This window comes from Argentina anserina, chromosome 6, assembly GCF_933775445.1.
Source record: "Argentina anserina chromosome 6, drPotAnse1.1, whole genome shotgun sequence".
NCBI lineage: Eukaryota > Viridiplantae > Streptophyta > Magnoliopsida > Rosales > Rosaceae > Argentina > Argentina anserina.
The window spans coordinates 15,803,217-15,818,831 of record NC_065877.1 but is presented as its reverse complement, the minus strand read 5'-3'; the positions used below and the strand labels follow the sequence as shown (position 1 = coordinate 15,818,831).

At 40.6% G+C, this 15,615-nt stretch overlaps 2 protein-coding genes across 3 annotated transcripts; one reads left to right on the top strand and one right to left on the bottom strand.

Moving 5' to 3' along the window:
• The first annotated feature begins 601 nt into the window (after positions 1–601).
• On the top strand, positions 602–6,310 carry LOC126798452 (magnesium-chelatase subunit ChlH, chloroplastic). The gene is made up of 5 exons (XM_050525425.1): positions 602–2,465; positions 2,645–2,727; positions 3,269–5,071; positions 5,186–5,662; positions 5,782–6,310. Exons 1-5 carry the CDS (start codon positions 1,055–1,057, stop codon positions 6,157–6,159), a joined length of 4,152 nt encoding a protein of 1,383 aa, XP_050381382.1. The 5' UTR covers positions 602–1,054; the 3' UTR covers positions 6,160–6,310.
• A 152-nt stretch (positions 6,311–6,462) lies between these two features.
• On the bottom strand, positions 6,463–11,027 carry LOC126798174 (probable glycosyltransferase STELLO1). Of its 2 annotated transcripts, XM_050525039.1 has the most exons (4): positions 9,112–11,027; positions 7,847–7,973; positions 7,206–7,678; positions 6,463–6,807 (listed from the first exon to the last, which is right to left on the bottom strand). In XM_050525039.1, exons 1-3 carry the CDS (start codon positions 10,809–10,811, stop codon positions 7,208–7,210), a joined length of 2,298 nt encoding a protein of 765 aa, XP_050380996.1. In that variant the 5' UTR covers positions 10,812–11,027; the 3' UTR covers positions 6,463–6,807; positions 7,206–7,207. The 2 variants fall into 2 exon arrangements, with proteins under 2 accessions (XP_050380996.1, XP_050380995.1); XM_050525038.1 differs by lacking the exon at positions 6,463–6,807 and having other exon boundaries at positions 7,116–7,678.
• Between the last annotated feature and the right edge of the window lie 4,588 nt (positions 11,028–15,615).

Genomic DNA, 15,615 nt, shown 5'->3' with positions numbered 1-15,615 from the left:
TGCAATAATTTTCGTAGTACTTCAGTATGATTTTCATTATAAACTTGAGATTTCTTAACATGTTTATGTTGCATGTGGATCGTATTAAAGTCTTAGAACAGAGATCTATTTAAAGACCCAAGCATCATTGTCTTCTGCATTTAACTGATTAAGCATAAGTGTATTAGGTTGTTTTAATCCCCACAATACTGGACACCAACAGCCAAAATGGCAGTAAACTCCAGACTTCTACTTTACCTTGAAGTAAATATTCCTAAGTGCTGAAGCTACTATTTCCGAATAAGGGTGTTTTCATTTGACTCTAAACCGTGTCTATTCGATTTTTGGCAAGTGAACCCGAGTCCTGCAACACAGTAACTAATAGATGTGGATACAATCAAGTGTGTAGTCCACTGGCCTCAGATTGTGATACCTGGTCCCATGAGTGTCACATAAACAATATCAACTCCTTTTCAGCAATAAACACAAACTTAATAAACCAGAATCTCTACACACAAAATGAGCTTCACTTGCACTGAAACCAAATATCTCCCTTGAGTCCCTGCTTTCTCTCTCATCATCTAAACAAGCAATACTAAAAATCCAACTGAGCCAATCAGAATCCAAGAAACTCCATCAGAATGACCCATATAGATAGATAAGGAAGCTCCCTCCCCCAATCTGTCTCCTCCAAAATCCCCAAGCAAGAACTTCACCCCAGAAACTCCAATTTTCACCCTCATAATTTTCCCTGACTACCCATCAGGCCACGTGTCCCCAACTCCCACCACCAGCCATGAAACATCAAACTGTTTACTGAACTCATTCTCCCTCCAAGTGTACTCTCCTTCTATTCTTCTCCACATAAACTATAAAACTACCACCTTCAACTCCCCAACAGAATTAGATAGAACACACCTCAACCAGTGATCACAATCTCCCTCCTTCTCCTCTCTCTCTCTCTCTCTCTCTCTCTCTCTCTCTCATTCCCACTCTTCAATTTTGAAGCAGAAGAGTGTGTGTAAAACAACATTTTTGCTTCTTCGGTTTGGTCTGATCAATATCACCACTAAAAATGGCTTCTTTAGTCTCTTCACCATTCACCTTACCCCAAACAAAGCCAGACCAGCTCTCCTCCTTCTCCAAAAAACACTACTTCCTCCACTCCTTCCTCCCCAAAAAGACCAACCACCAATGCAGCAGCAACTCAAAGACCCTCAAAGTAAAGTCCGCAATGGGCAACGGCCTCTTCACCCAAACGACGCAAGAAGTCCGTCGTATAGTCCCCGCCAACCTCCAGAACCTCCCCACCGTCAAAGTCGTCTACGTCGTCCTCGAGGCCCAGTACCAGTCCTCCCTCACCGCCGCCGTCCAGTCTCTCAACGCCTCCAACAAGTACGCTTCTTTCGAGGTCGTCGGTTACTTGGTCGAGGAGCTTCGCGACAAGACCACCTACAAGACATTCTGCGACGATCTCGAGGACGCTAACGTCTTCATCGGCTCCCTCATTTTCGTCGAAGAGCTTGCGCTCAAAGTCAAGGAAGCAGTTGAGAAGCAAAGAGACAGAATGGACGCAGTTCTTGTCTTCCCTTCAATGCCCGAAGTAATGAGGCTCAACAAGCTTGGTTCCTTCTCCATGTCGCAGCTGGGCCAGTCCAAGAGTCCCTTCTTTCAGCTCTTCAAGAGGAATAAGAAGCAGGGAGCTGGGTTTGCCGACAGTATGCTCAAGCTAGTTCGAACACTCCCGAAGGTTCTCAAGTACTTGCCTAGTGATAAGGCTCAGGATGCAAGGCTGTACATTCTGAGTTTGCAGTTTTGGCTTGGAGGGTCTCCTGATAACTTGCAGAACTTTCTGAAAATGATCGCCGGGTCTTATGTTCCGGCGCTGAAAGGGGAGAAGATTCCGTATTCGGACCCGGTTTTGTTTTTGGACAGTGGGATATGGCATCCTTTGGCGCCTTGTATGTATGATGACGTGAAGGAGTACTTGAACTGGTACGGGACTAGGAAGGATACTAATGAGAAGCTGAAGAGCCCCAATGCGCCGATTGTGGGGCTGATTCTGCAGAGGAGCCACATTGTGACAGGGGATGAGAGTCATTATGTGGCTGTTATTATGGAGTTGGAGGCTAGAGGGGCTAAGGTGATTCCGATATTCGCTGGGGGGCTTGATTTTTCAGGGCCTGTGGAGAAGTTTTTGATTGATCCTGTGACTAAGAAGCCGTTTATTCACTCGGCTATTTCGCTTACCGGGTTTGCTCTTGTTGGAGGGCCTGCTAGGCAGGACCATCCGAGGGCTATTGAGGCTCTGATGAAGCTGGATGTTCCGTATATTGTGGCATTGCCTTTGGTGTTCCAGACTACTGAAGAGTGGTTGAACAGCACTTTGGGGTTGCATCCGATTCAGGTGGCGCTGCAGGTGGCTCTTCCGGAGCTTGATGGAGGCATGGAGCCTATTGTTTTTGCTGGCCGGGATCCTAGAACTGGTGAGTGATGATGTTTCTTACTGGTTTAATGTTTCTGTGGTTGAACAAGTGGTATTCAGTCAGCACTCATACACTTTATTGCTTAGAGACAGTTTGGCTCCTACTGTAGTTTTCCTTGCATTCTCTGCTTGTGCATCCATGTACTTTGTTGGTTATTGAGGATCAAATCGTGATTGCAGGGAAATCGCATGCTCTTCACAAGAGGGTGGAACAGCTCTGCACCAGGGCAATCAGATGGGGTGAACTGAAACGGAAGTCCAAGGTACTTTACCTTAATTTATGCCTCTGTTATTTTCTTCTTGTACCCAATGAAGTAGTTACCAAGTACATGAAACTAAAGAACTTTTATGCGTATTATCTGGAGATAAAAGGAAATTGACTAGTGCCTATCATCTCATTACTGTCTATCAACGACTCAAAATGTTACCTAGAAACAATCTTTATGAATGCACTTTCCTGCAAAAGTGGAGCTTTTGGGATGATGGGAGTGCGTAATTATCTAGATTACAATATAAAGGCCATAGTTTCATGCTTTGCCGACGTCTTTGCATATACAGGACATAGTCATTGTTTTTGGAAAAAGAGAAAATCGATATATTCTGTACATCTTTTACATAAGCTGTATCAATTATTTGAGAACTCTTTGGAATATTGTCTATCCCTTTCTAGTAGATTGATATTGGTCATGGAAAAAATTATTCTGCCTTCCAGTGTAATGTATTCTGAGCTTCTGGTTGTTCACTGGAAAAAATTTGATAGCGTTTAGCTAATCTTAATATGACCGAGTATGTGCACTGATGCAGGCAGAGAAGAAGGTTGCGATCACAGTGTTCAGTTTCCCTCCTGACAAAGGAAATGTAGGAACAGCTGCTTATCTTAATGTGTTCTCCTCCATCTTCTCAGTTCTGCAAGAACTGAAAAGAGATGGTTACAATGTTGAGGGCCTTCCAGAGACTTCAGATGCTTTGATTGAAGAGGTAATCCACGACAAAGAGGCTCAGTTCAGCAGCCCAAATCTGAACATTGCCTACAAAATGGGTGTCCGTGAATATCAAAGCTTGACTCCTTATGCTGCTGCATTGGAGGAGAACTGGGGAAAGCCTCCAGGGAACCTGAACTCGGATGGAGAGAATCTCTTGGTATATGGGAAACAATATGGCAATGTCTTCATTGGTGTTCAGCCCACATTTGGCTATGAGGGTGATCCGATGAGGCTCCTGTTCTCCAAATCAGCTAGCCCGCATCATGGTTTTGCAGCATATTATTCATTTGTAGAAAAGATTTTCCAAGCTGATGCTGTACTGCATTTTGGTACTCATGGTTCACTAGAATTCATGCCTGGAAAACAGGTAGGGATGAGTGATGCATGCTTCCCAGACAGTCTGATTGGCAACATTCCCAATGTCTATTATTATGCTGCTAACAACCCATCTGAAGCTACAATAGCCAAGCGTCGGAGCTATGCCAACACCATCAGCTATCTGACGCCACCTGCGGAAAATGCTGGGCTTTACAAAGGCCTCAAGCAGTTGAGCGAGCTTATTGCGTCATATCAGTCACTTAAAGACACCGGCCGTGGACAACAGATTGTGAGCTCAATTATCAGCACTGCTAGGCAATGCAATCTTGATAAGGATGTTGAACTACCTGATGAAGGTGTGGAAATCTCTGCAAAAGAAAGAGATAATGTGGTTGGAAAGGTGTACAACAAAATCATGGAGATTGAGTCCCGCCTGCTGCCCTGTGGGCTTCATGTCATTGGTGAGCCTCCAACGGCCATGGAAGCAGTTGCAACTCTGGTGAACATTGCTGCACTGAACCGTCCAGAAGAAAATATTTTCTCACTCCCAGCTATACTTGCTGAGACAGCTGGAAGAGACATAGAGGATCTTTACAGACAAAGTGATAAAGGAATACTGAAGGATGTGGAGCTTCTCAAACAAATAACAGACGCATCAAGGGGAGCAGTTTCTTCATTTGTGGAGCGTACAACAAATGAGAAGGGTCAAGTGGTTGATGTAAAGAATAAGTTGACATCAATTCTTGGGTTTGGTATCAATGAGCCTTGGGTTGAGTACTTGGGAAACACAAAATTTTACAGGGCAGACAGGGAGAAACTTAGGACGTTATTTGAGTATTTAGCAGAATGCTTGAAGCTGATCGTGGCTGACAATGAGATAGGGAGCTTGAAACAAGCATTGGAGGGTAAATTTGTTGAGCCAGGACCTGGTGGTGACCCAATCAGGAACCCAAAAGTGTTGCCAACAGGAAAGAATATTCACGCACTAGATCCACAATCCATTCCCACCACAGCAGCAATGAATAGTGCAAAGGTTGTTGTGGAGAGGTTGATAGAGAGGCAGAAGCTTGACAATGGAGGAAAGTATCCCGAGACGATTGCACTTGTCTTGTGGGGTACTGACAATATCAAGACCTATGGTGAGTCCCTGGCTCAGGTTTTGTGGATGGTTGGTGTGAATCCAGTTGCTGATGGTCTTGGACGAGTCAATAAGGTAGAAGTAGTGCCTCTTGAAGAGCTTGGAAGACCAAGGATTGATGTTGTTGTTAACTGCTCAGGAGTCTTCAGAGATCTCTTTATCAATCAGGTAATTTTTCCTCTCTATGGATTGTGCTTTTGGCTCTTGCATTTATACATGTTAACAAAGTAAGATTATATAATGGTTACTTACATCTCTGTTCATTTATATGATTTTTCACAGATGAATTTGCTAGACCGAGCAGTGAAGATGGTAGCTGAACTAGATGAGCCAGTTGAACAGAACTTTGTCAGGAAGCATGCACTGGAGCAAGCAGAAACCCTTGGAATCGGTGTTCGTGAAGCTGCAACCCGGATATTTTCCAATGCTTCTGGCTCCTATTCATCTAATATAAATCTTGCTGTGGAGAACTCCTCCTGGAATGATGAGAAGCAGCTGCAAGACATGTACCTGAGCCGGAAATCATTCGCTTTTGATTGCGACGCTCCAGGTGCAGGCATGGCTGAGAACAGAAAAGTTTTTGAGATGGCATTGAGCACAGCTGATGCAACATTCCAAAATTTGGACTCTTCAGAAATCTCACTTACTGATGTGAGTCACTACTTTGATTCTGATCCAACCAATCTTGTGCAAAACCTAAGGAAGGATGGAAAGAAACCAAGTTCTTACATTGCTGACACCACCACAGCTAATGCACAGGTGAGAACTGATGCTCTTTCAGTACTGAATTTAGTATATGTCACAGATGTTAATGCTGCAGAACATGTGAAAAAAAAAACTACAAGAATATGCAACTGAGAATCATTCACACAATGCAGGTTCGAACACTCTCTGAGACCGTGCGCCTTGATGCAAGGACCAAGTTGTTGAATCCCAAGTGGTATGAAGGAATGTTGTCTAGCGGATACGAGGGTGTTCGTGAAATTGAGAAGAGACTCACTAATACAGTTGGATGGAGTGCAACTTCCGGGCAAGTTGACAACTTTGTGTATGAAGAGGCCAATGAAACTTTCATTAAAGATGAGGAGATGCTGAACAGGCTTATGAAAACAAATCCAAACTCCTTCAGGAAACTGTTACAGACATTCCTGGAGGCCAATGGACGCGGCTACTGGGACACCGATGAGGAGAATATTGAGAGGTTGAAGGAGTTGTACCAAGAAGTTGAAGATAAAATTGAGGGAATTGATCGGTAAACTCAAACTCAATGTTGAGGAAACTGTACATTAATTTGCAAATATCATTTACTTGAGCTTCTAGGAGTTGTCTAATGTGAATTCTTTCCCAGTTCCCCCTTGTTATTCATTTGTGGGGATTTGTATCTGTACTTTTACTCAGACATTAAGTCCTATAAATACATGTATTCAAAATTGATGCACTAAACATTCTCAGAAACATTAATTTGGTCTCAAATTAGGCACTTGCAGAGTTGAGCATAGATTTTGTAAAGGACTGTTCTTGTAAGGAAGTCTATAGACTAAATGCTCCAAATGTAATCACGCTCAAAATTTATATGCTTCATCAATTAACTTCTCACGTTTTATCTAAATGCTCTAAGAATCCAACCTAATTAGAACTGAGTTGAGATATGTTTAAGACCAACCTAATCACACTTCAACATTGAGTACTAGCTTGTGGCTATCTAATCTGAAGTTTAAATCTTTCAAGCAAAGAGAACAGTCGGCGTTTACCCAGGAACGATTTTAAATTATGTATTGGTTCTTCCAAGTAGCTATTGAAGAATATTGCACTGCACAGCATATCAATTCCTCAGATTTTGACTAGCTTATCAAGCTGCAAACGAATGATGAAAGGCCATATATGATTTGCGGGCTAATTTGAACCTGAAACAAATCATCAATCAATGTGTTTACCGGCTACTTAAACGACAAGACTAGCCAAATTGCAATTCTTGCTGCTAAAGGGAATGAATAGAAACACATTTCAACTAAATTGATCACAGCTATACACAGGTCAAATTCTCATTGTTGATTACACAATTCTGTTTCATATATTCATGACCAAAAAGAGAAAGATGAATACATCTTGTGGGGGGGATCTACAATCAGTAATGAATGGTAAATGTAAACCTACAGAGAACCAAAAATAAGGAAGAAAAAAAAAACTTGCCCCTATAAGGAAAAGTAAAAAAAAAAATTCGTATAACGATTAACAAAGTGGTACATATTTCTTTCGAACTCCCTTTCTTCGTATTTTCAAGTATCAAAAGAGATGAATTTACCTTTAGACTAGCTCCATTAAGAGAGGGTCACCTTCAGCCATTGTTCTTATTAGCTTTATGAAATCTTGTTCGCTTGACACGCTCCAAGGGTGAACGGCAGGCACTTGGGCCGAATAAAGGGATGAAGAATTAATCGAAGGCGATTCTTCTTCAAAGATCATTTTGCTTAGCACCGAGTCAAAATTTTGAGGTGAATCTATAGCTAGAAAGAACATCGGGATGGCAACTTTGTGATGGATTTCCAGATCTCCCACTAAATTAACAAGATCGACGAAATCAGATATGAAGCGACGAGGGATGTAGAATATCTCAGAACTGCAGACTATGAAGCTCTTGCGATTAGGTATGGTGTTCTTATAACTGACTTGGAAGTGAGCTGGCATCAGGCTAACAACCTTCTTTACCATGCTTGCTTGCTTTGAAAACCAATCTGAGTTGTCATTTGGCGACACCTTGGTCCAAGACTTGGATACCTGGATTCCATTGAAATTGTGAGCAAATAGGGCAGCATTTGGAAGAGGTGTCAACATTAACAATTTTTTTTCCTAACATTTTACCTTTTGACAAGAAAGTAACTGTAGTTTCTACAAGGAACTATAATAATATCCATTTAACTGGTATAACTTATAGAAGTCATATACCTCATTTGTGATCCATAATTTGTCTTTGTCTGCTTGTAGAAGATTCCAGTAATTAAGAATGGTGTCATCGTGAAGAAATAAAAACCCATCTGCACCAGAATATCGATCAAATATTTTGGGTAGGTACCTGCAAAGCAACATTAGATAGTGAAGTTAAAAAATTGGCGGTGTCCCATCTTTTAACTATAGCCCTTGACTGAAAAACAAGTAAAAGGTTGTGCTTTCAGTGGAAGTTCTTTAAGTTAGAAAAATGAGACTAGCAATGCAGCTTGCTAACAAAATAAGTCAATTAAGTAAAGCACATTTGGTGCCAGAATATTCTAAAGCCAAGTTATTCTGCAGTTCCAAAAACAGGGTTCTTAATCTGCCTCTGGTACACTCATATTACTAGCATAAATTTGATTGACTTCACTAGCACAATAAGGCATACCTAAAAGCTAAAGGCAGCATGTCCTGAAACTGAGAAGGATAAGGATCAATATTGTTCTAAAATAAAAATAAAAACTTTAATTATAATACCAGAGAAAATTCAACAAATACAAAGGGTATTGTGCAAGGAATTATTAGTTCACAAATTTTGGAACCAACCCACAAAAAGGCTATGCACCTTGCCCTTCACGATAGGAGAAGAGCATGGTACACGGAATGACACATTGACACCTCCTACTTGGTGAGAAAAAACCAGTCCTGCTGGTTCTAGACCCTCAAAATTATTATAGATGGCGCACTCTACCAAGATAGTCACTCAAGTCACTAATGTTCCCTGTGTCCTTAATTGATAACTACATGCAACAAGCACATATATCATGCACCAAAAGTCAATCTAAATCATGCACATATATCACTAATGTTCCCTGTACCTATCACCTCATATATATTGAGTCTTAAACTATGAGTATGTCAAGTCACTACATCATCTGCAATCCTATATACCCAGATCATTTCCAGTTCACAAGAGAACAATAAATATCATAAATGACCAATTATAATTAAATGTCCAAAGTCTAATGTAATCAACAAATAGCAATTAGTGTTAAAATATCCCAAACTCATGTCTGACCATAGTCATCATATCACTAAATATGGGCTTCGAAAAGGAGAATACGATTTCAGTGAAATATTAATCATGAATCCTACATCTTCTTAAGCCCTGAACAAATAACTAGATGGACACTCTCTATGAGAAAAAGGACGGCCAACATAGGAACTTAACAAAAAGAAATAATTACCAAACTATGGTAAAGTTCATGACAAGAGTGGCTTACTTGTAGACATTGTCCAATCTTCCTTCTTCAACAACCAGGTCCAGATTCTTTGACTCGGACAGCATGATCACAGTTTTGAATATCCGCCCATACAGCAATCTCCATTCAAGAGCAGTTCGTTCCACAGGGCCACTGCAGAACATAATGAGGACAACATTCCCAAAATTCTTCCTCCACCGGATCAAATTTGCAATTTCATAGTTCACAGTTCCCGTTTCCTCAACTCCAAGATGAACAGATGGGAACTTTTGTGGAACAAACTCTCTTCGATCCCCATGACCAATAGTTCCAATCGGCCTATCCATATCCAGTGACATTAATCTCGGTTGCTTGTACCCAACAGCAATCAAGTCCTGAAGCCAAGCAGCAGTAAACTTGACATCCTTCTCACCCCAAAACCCCTCTTCTGCCATAGCAAAGCTCAACTCCAAGATCCTCTCAATCAATCTCTGCTTGCTTGCTCTCCACGAAATCAGAAACTTAATCAAACGACCCACATTCACATGAAGATCCTTCTCCTCCGAAAACGGATACCCCTCGACTCTATCAAACCTGTGCACAGTTGGTGGATACACCACAACCTGACCATCCACCTCCCACAAAATCCTCTGCGCCCAATACCCCCGCAACACATCACTGGCCATTGTGCTAACCGAAACAGGCAGCATCAACCCCCAAAACGCCGCGGAATGGAACATAGTATTAAAACTATTCACCGGCACCATCATCCCCCGGGGCAATGCCACCTTGGGAGCATGCTCATCAAACCTAATGTCAAACCCCTCCACCCCCGATTTTCGTGTGAAATAAAACACCGAATCCACATCCGGCAGCCCATTAGATATCCCCTGCTGTATAAACTGATTCCCACCAAGAACATGAGTGTAAAACTCCTCGTGTCCAAGCTCACCCACATTCTCCAAGGGCAAACCCCTAGGCCAAACCGACCTCTGCCCGAAATGAATGTAGGGATTTACGACCGTCCTGTTAGGATTCTCATGGCTATACTGCACTATAGTCTCCTGCCTATGCCCTCTCTCTCCTACCAAATCGACATCGAAATGCTTCCCCAAATCTCCACCAATCACCTCTCCCCGGTCGTCGGCGTCGAAGATCTTCCGAGCTCCGTGTTGGACAGCAAACAAGTACCCAACGCTCTTCCTCACATACGAGTCGTACGGCAGAAACTCCAAAACTCTGAAGCCCAGCTTCGACTGTTCCTCAAGGGACAAGAAGATCGCCCCCTTGAGGCTCCAGTCCGCCGGCGTCTTGGAGTTCCCGACGGCCAGGACCTGCCATCCGCGGATCTTGACGAGCTTCCGGAGCGGCTCGGTCGGGTAGTCGGAGACGGAGACGACGATCCACTTGTCAGATCGGAAGGCGGCGTAGGGGGAGGTCTTGTCGAAGATGCGGCGGACGGTGGTCTCGTCGAGGTGGGGGTAGTGGATTTTCTCGAGGGACTGGGCCTGGGTCTGGAAGCAGAGGAGCGCGGCCGTGTCGCCGATGTTGCGGAGCATGAAGAGGACGGCGACGGTGGCGACGAGGGCGAGGACGGTGGCGATCTTGTAGAGGTTTTCGGCGAACCATGTGGAGAAGTCGAGGTTGGGTGAGAAATTGGCGACGGCTCTGATCTGGGGGGAAGGATGAGAGAACTTAGGGGACTTGGGTTTGGTGCTGCTGCTGCGCTCTTGGACCAACATTGAAGAAGAAGACTAGTTTAGGACTAGTAACTCAATGCTGAACAAATCTAGAGATATCTGGAGCCGAGTTTAGCAATGGCGGATGAGCTGGTTGTTGTGAGGGGGCGGGGATTGAATGGGGAGATGGGTGAGGGGGTGATCTGAGTTTGGTGCCGACAGTTTGTGGGTTGGAGTAGACTTGAACTAAACTGCTACTCTGTATCTCACTTTGTTGCATAGGCATTTAGGCAGTGTCTGGTGTACTTATGGGGGAGGGCCTTGCGTCTCTGTCTCGGTGTCTGTGTCTTCTTCTTCTTCTTTGCTTCTAAATTATTGTTCTTTTCTTTAGGTTTTTTGTTTTTTGGGAATTCAATTTTTTCTGGTGAAGGGGATCAATCATATGCTTGTTTCGTTTTTTGGTTCGTGTTGATTTGCCAGTCTGCAATTGGGTGGGAGGGTGGATTTGAGTATTCATTACTCTTTGGCGATTTTGGGGTCACTACTTGTTGTGCGACTTGTGCCCTTTCATTCCCAAATCAATAATAATTGTTATGTTTCTTTTGTGCAAGTACTATTCACTATTTTCTTCACAAATCGGCTGGGGTCGCGTCTTTTCGTTTTCGGTACTTATTCGTTTCACTCGTTTGTTGCTATGTTCTAAATTTCATGATATATTTCTAATATTAAAAATAATAATATAATATTTTATATATATTTTTAAATTATCAGTTACACGTTAATTTTATAGTTAAAATCCGATATATTGAGTCAATCTGATTTTAATATGATATATCGGATTTTTTTTTAATTTTATTTCAAATAAAAGTATCATCATTTTTTATTTAATAAGAAAAAAATAACTAAATTAAAATTAAGACGTGATGTACCTCAAATCAGTGAAAAATTTCATATTCTTCGAACACAAAACTTCATATTCATATTTAAAGTGATTTTGAACACCGATATCTTAATCAGAAAAGCCGAAAACATCATCAGACAAAATCTCTAACTTTATATGTGAAACCAAACTACTACATATCTGTCTCAAATCCAAAAAATCTTTATTTAAACACTTTTTTTTATTATTTAAAACCATTTGTGTATTTTTTATTTTGTACTTGGTTGTAGTAAAATTCATAAATTTAATAAATTTAATTAAAAATAGTAAATACGATAAATCCTATATATCATTTTACCTTTTGACTGATACGATCCCGATAAGCGATATTTAGACCTATGCTTACCGGCCATATATTCATATCTCGATCATTTAGTTTTTACTTTTTACAAATATATTAGTAGATGATAGGAGCACAAAGTGTGACGTTCTTAATGTGTATATGTCATATTCTTATGCTTTGTTACTTCTTATTTAGTTGTTTTAGGTTCATATTTGTCATATGTATGTTCTAAGTAGAGCTATGCCGAATTTAGATGATTTGATGATGAAATTGTGCTAAGTGTTAGAAATCCTTTTTGAGCTAGGATTCCTTACTCGACTAGGACTCTACTTTCCTATTTTCATTCTTTCCTATTCCTTAATCGACGATTTCTTTTCAGGAAAGACAAATCATATTTGGGAAGGAAGTAGAGTTGCCGAGATGCATTCCTAGTTGAATAAGGAAATCATATTCGAGTTGAAGAAGGAGAAGAAGAGGCCGACATAGCTATTCCTAGTTGAAGAAGGAGAGATGCCGAGCAACCATGTATGTTTCCCTGTTAGATTTGGTTTCCTACATCAAGTTGGATATGGAGTACATAAATCAAAATCCATATCAAAGAGGATTTCAGCTTCCCAATTGGATTCTACTTCCTTATAGGACGGCAAGATGGCTTCCTAGACTCCTATATATAGAGGCTCGGCCTCTCCATTCAGGGGATCATCAGCCCTACACACAAACACAAGCCATAGCTCTGCCGAATTCATTCTTCACCCTTCCAAGAAATCCTAAAACCGATTCCATCATTCCCCACCAATCAATAGCCTTCAAACACGCTTGTGAAGAAGGTTTCATCCATAGAAGTCTCGGCTACACTTGTGGATTGCTTGATTTATAAAGTGTAACCATGATTCACTCTTGTTTAAATTCGGTTTTGGTTTTGTTCTTGTTCTTGGATGGAGCATGCGATTTGTGTAAAGTAAACTTGTTTCAATTTTGTCTATGAGATAGTTACTTGTTTCAAATTATATAAAGTTGCGATTTTAGGTTTTTAGTTCTATGATTTTGGTTTCTGTCGTGCCTTGTTATTGAATTATTTCGAAAGTATCTATATGTTATGTATACGCTTGTAGCATGATATTTAGGTTGTTGGATTTATGACTTATGCTATGAACATGCTTATTCTTTTCTATGTGATTTTCGAAATTGCATGATTGGGGGTTAAGTAGGTGACATGCTTAATGAATTCAATATGCGTGGCTTTGGAATTGCATGGTAGGATAAGTATGTTAGATTTCGATTAAGACCGCTTGGAATGGATCGAATGTGTTAAGTGTCTATGTGTTTAGGTTACTGCTTAGGACCCTAATTGCATGATCCAACCTTAGTTATTCATGATAGTACCTACGGCATGACTCTTAAAGGAGAACTAGAACTTGTTTTCGTTAGCTTTGTATGATTTGTTTTGGTGATTGTTTATGTGATGGTTGGTTGATCACATGTATATATTAGTTTAGGTTTTATTTATTGTTTTTATGATTCAATCCGAAACTTATATCTCAAACCTTAGAATCTTTTATGAATTTGTGATTAATTGATGTGATCCTAAGCCCTGGCTGGATCCCCGGTTTGTGAACGATACTCTCTTGCTTTATACTACTAACGATGCTTACAGGGTTAAATATTGATGTCGAGTAATCGAGCAATCATCAGTAGATAATATCAATAAATTTTTATCCAAATTGAAAATCATTAAGTTATGAATGTGGTTTACTAGTTATAACTTGAACGATTTATGTTTGGCAAATTTAGTTTGTCTATTGATTTGATTGATTCTTGAAAATACCAATATGTGAAATTTAGACCTAATGTATGAATAGTTCATAGGGATAAAATGTGATCAAAAGGTGGTCATATTTAGAAGAAAAGTTGAAAAGTTTCTCAACCTAATGATCCTCACTAGAAAATGCTCCATATAAACAAAAAAGTTAAAGACTATTTCATACTAATTTGGAGCTTTCATTGCCCATTAAATGACACAATTTAGAATTTGTCCACACTCACCACCAATGTCTACTAACATGACTGATATCATCACCCGAATAACTAATGCCAAACTGATCATAAATCATAGATCAAATAAAAACCCTCGACCGAGAGGAATACCACCCTCAAAACAACACCAAAGAATGCACCATCAATTGAGCCCCATAGAAGCACGAGCTTGCGAGAGAGGACCGAGATATGGTATGAAATTAACAAAATATAAAAATGATATATGTTTTAGGTAGTGTTATTGACACACCCATTTTCTCTATTAATAAAAAGATCAAGTAAGTTACTAGAATAGGAGAGTAAGATTAGAAAAATTACGGAATAAAAGTTTAAGTTCAAGAAAGATTTTCCCAAATGGTACGTTTTATAGTCTAAAAATGATTCATAATGCAAGAATGACTTTCAAAATAGCGCCAATGCGACCAAAACGTAGAAAGATGAAGACTCCTAATCCAACTAGGTTTCCTAGTCCTACAAGGATTCCTACTCAAACTAGGACTCTAGACCAATTCTGCGTTTTAATTCATGTAAGCAAAAAAAATACATCTAATACCGCTCAAGATTCTTACTACGACTCAATGACTCAATAGTACAACAATAAGGGCTAAACAAAGTACAAATGGAGGTAAAAACATGTTAAGAACGTCGTACAAAGTGCTTCTATCAACACTCGATGTCACACTACTTATCACACTAACTGTCACACCCCTGTCACACTATATGTCACACTCATATCACACTACATTTTACACTAACTATCACCCCCGCTGTTACACCCGTTGTTGCAACCCCTATCACATTAATTTTCAATGCCTCTCACACGTACCAGCTGTCACAACCGCTGTCACAACACTAATCACACTTATTGTCACACCTCATATCACACAACCTGTTACACTCGCTGTCACACCTCATGTCACACCCCCTATCACATAACCTGTCACAGCTGTTGTCACATTGTTTTATGTGACTATGTTGTGATAAGAAGAAGAAGAACAAAGATTAGATATAACAAACTTTTGTATAATGTTATGTGATTTTGAACTTTTTAAATCAACTCATATGATCCAAATATCGACATTAATGTGATGTCACACTCCTAGCCACATTACCTATCACACTAGTTTTCTGTCTGTCACACTATCTATCACACAAACATTGTTTTGTAACAGGTAGTGTGATAGGTAGTGTGACTCCCGTTGTGACTGCTATTGTGAGCAACATTGTAACTGAAATACCTTCATTAACATAGTCGTACATTTCACAAATCCCACAAAACTAGTAGTCACACTACTCTTTATGAACATAATTGATAGCATTCAAAAAATCACGTAAATTGAAATTGAAGAATTGAAGAAACAAAAAGAAAAAAGAAATTGACTTGGGCACCCAAAAATTGCTATGGGCACCCACGGCCTTTTTGGCTTCATGCTTTCGTTGGGGCAAAGCGTCCGTCGCATTCTCCTTCGTCCCAGACAACCACACTCTCTGATCCAACCGAAACTCGCTGGCGAAGTACAAGCATGAGTCGAGTTCACAGAGATGCTAGATGGTTTGCTTGTCGTTGAGGAACTTATCGAGGACAGCGAGATCAGAGAAAATGACGACGC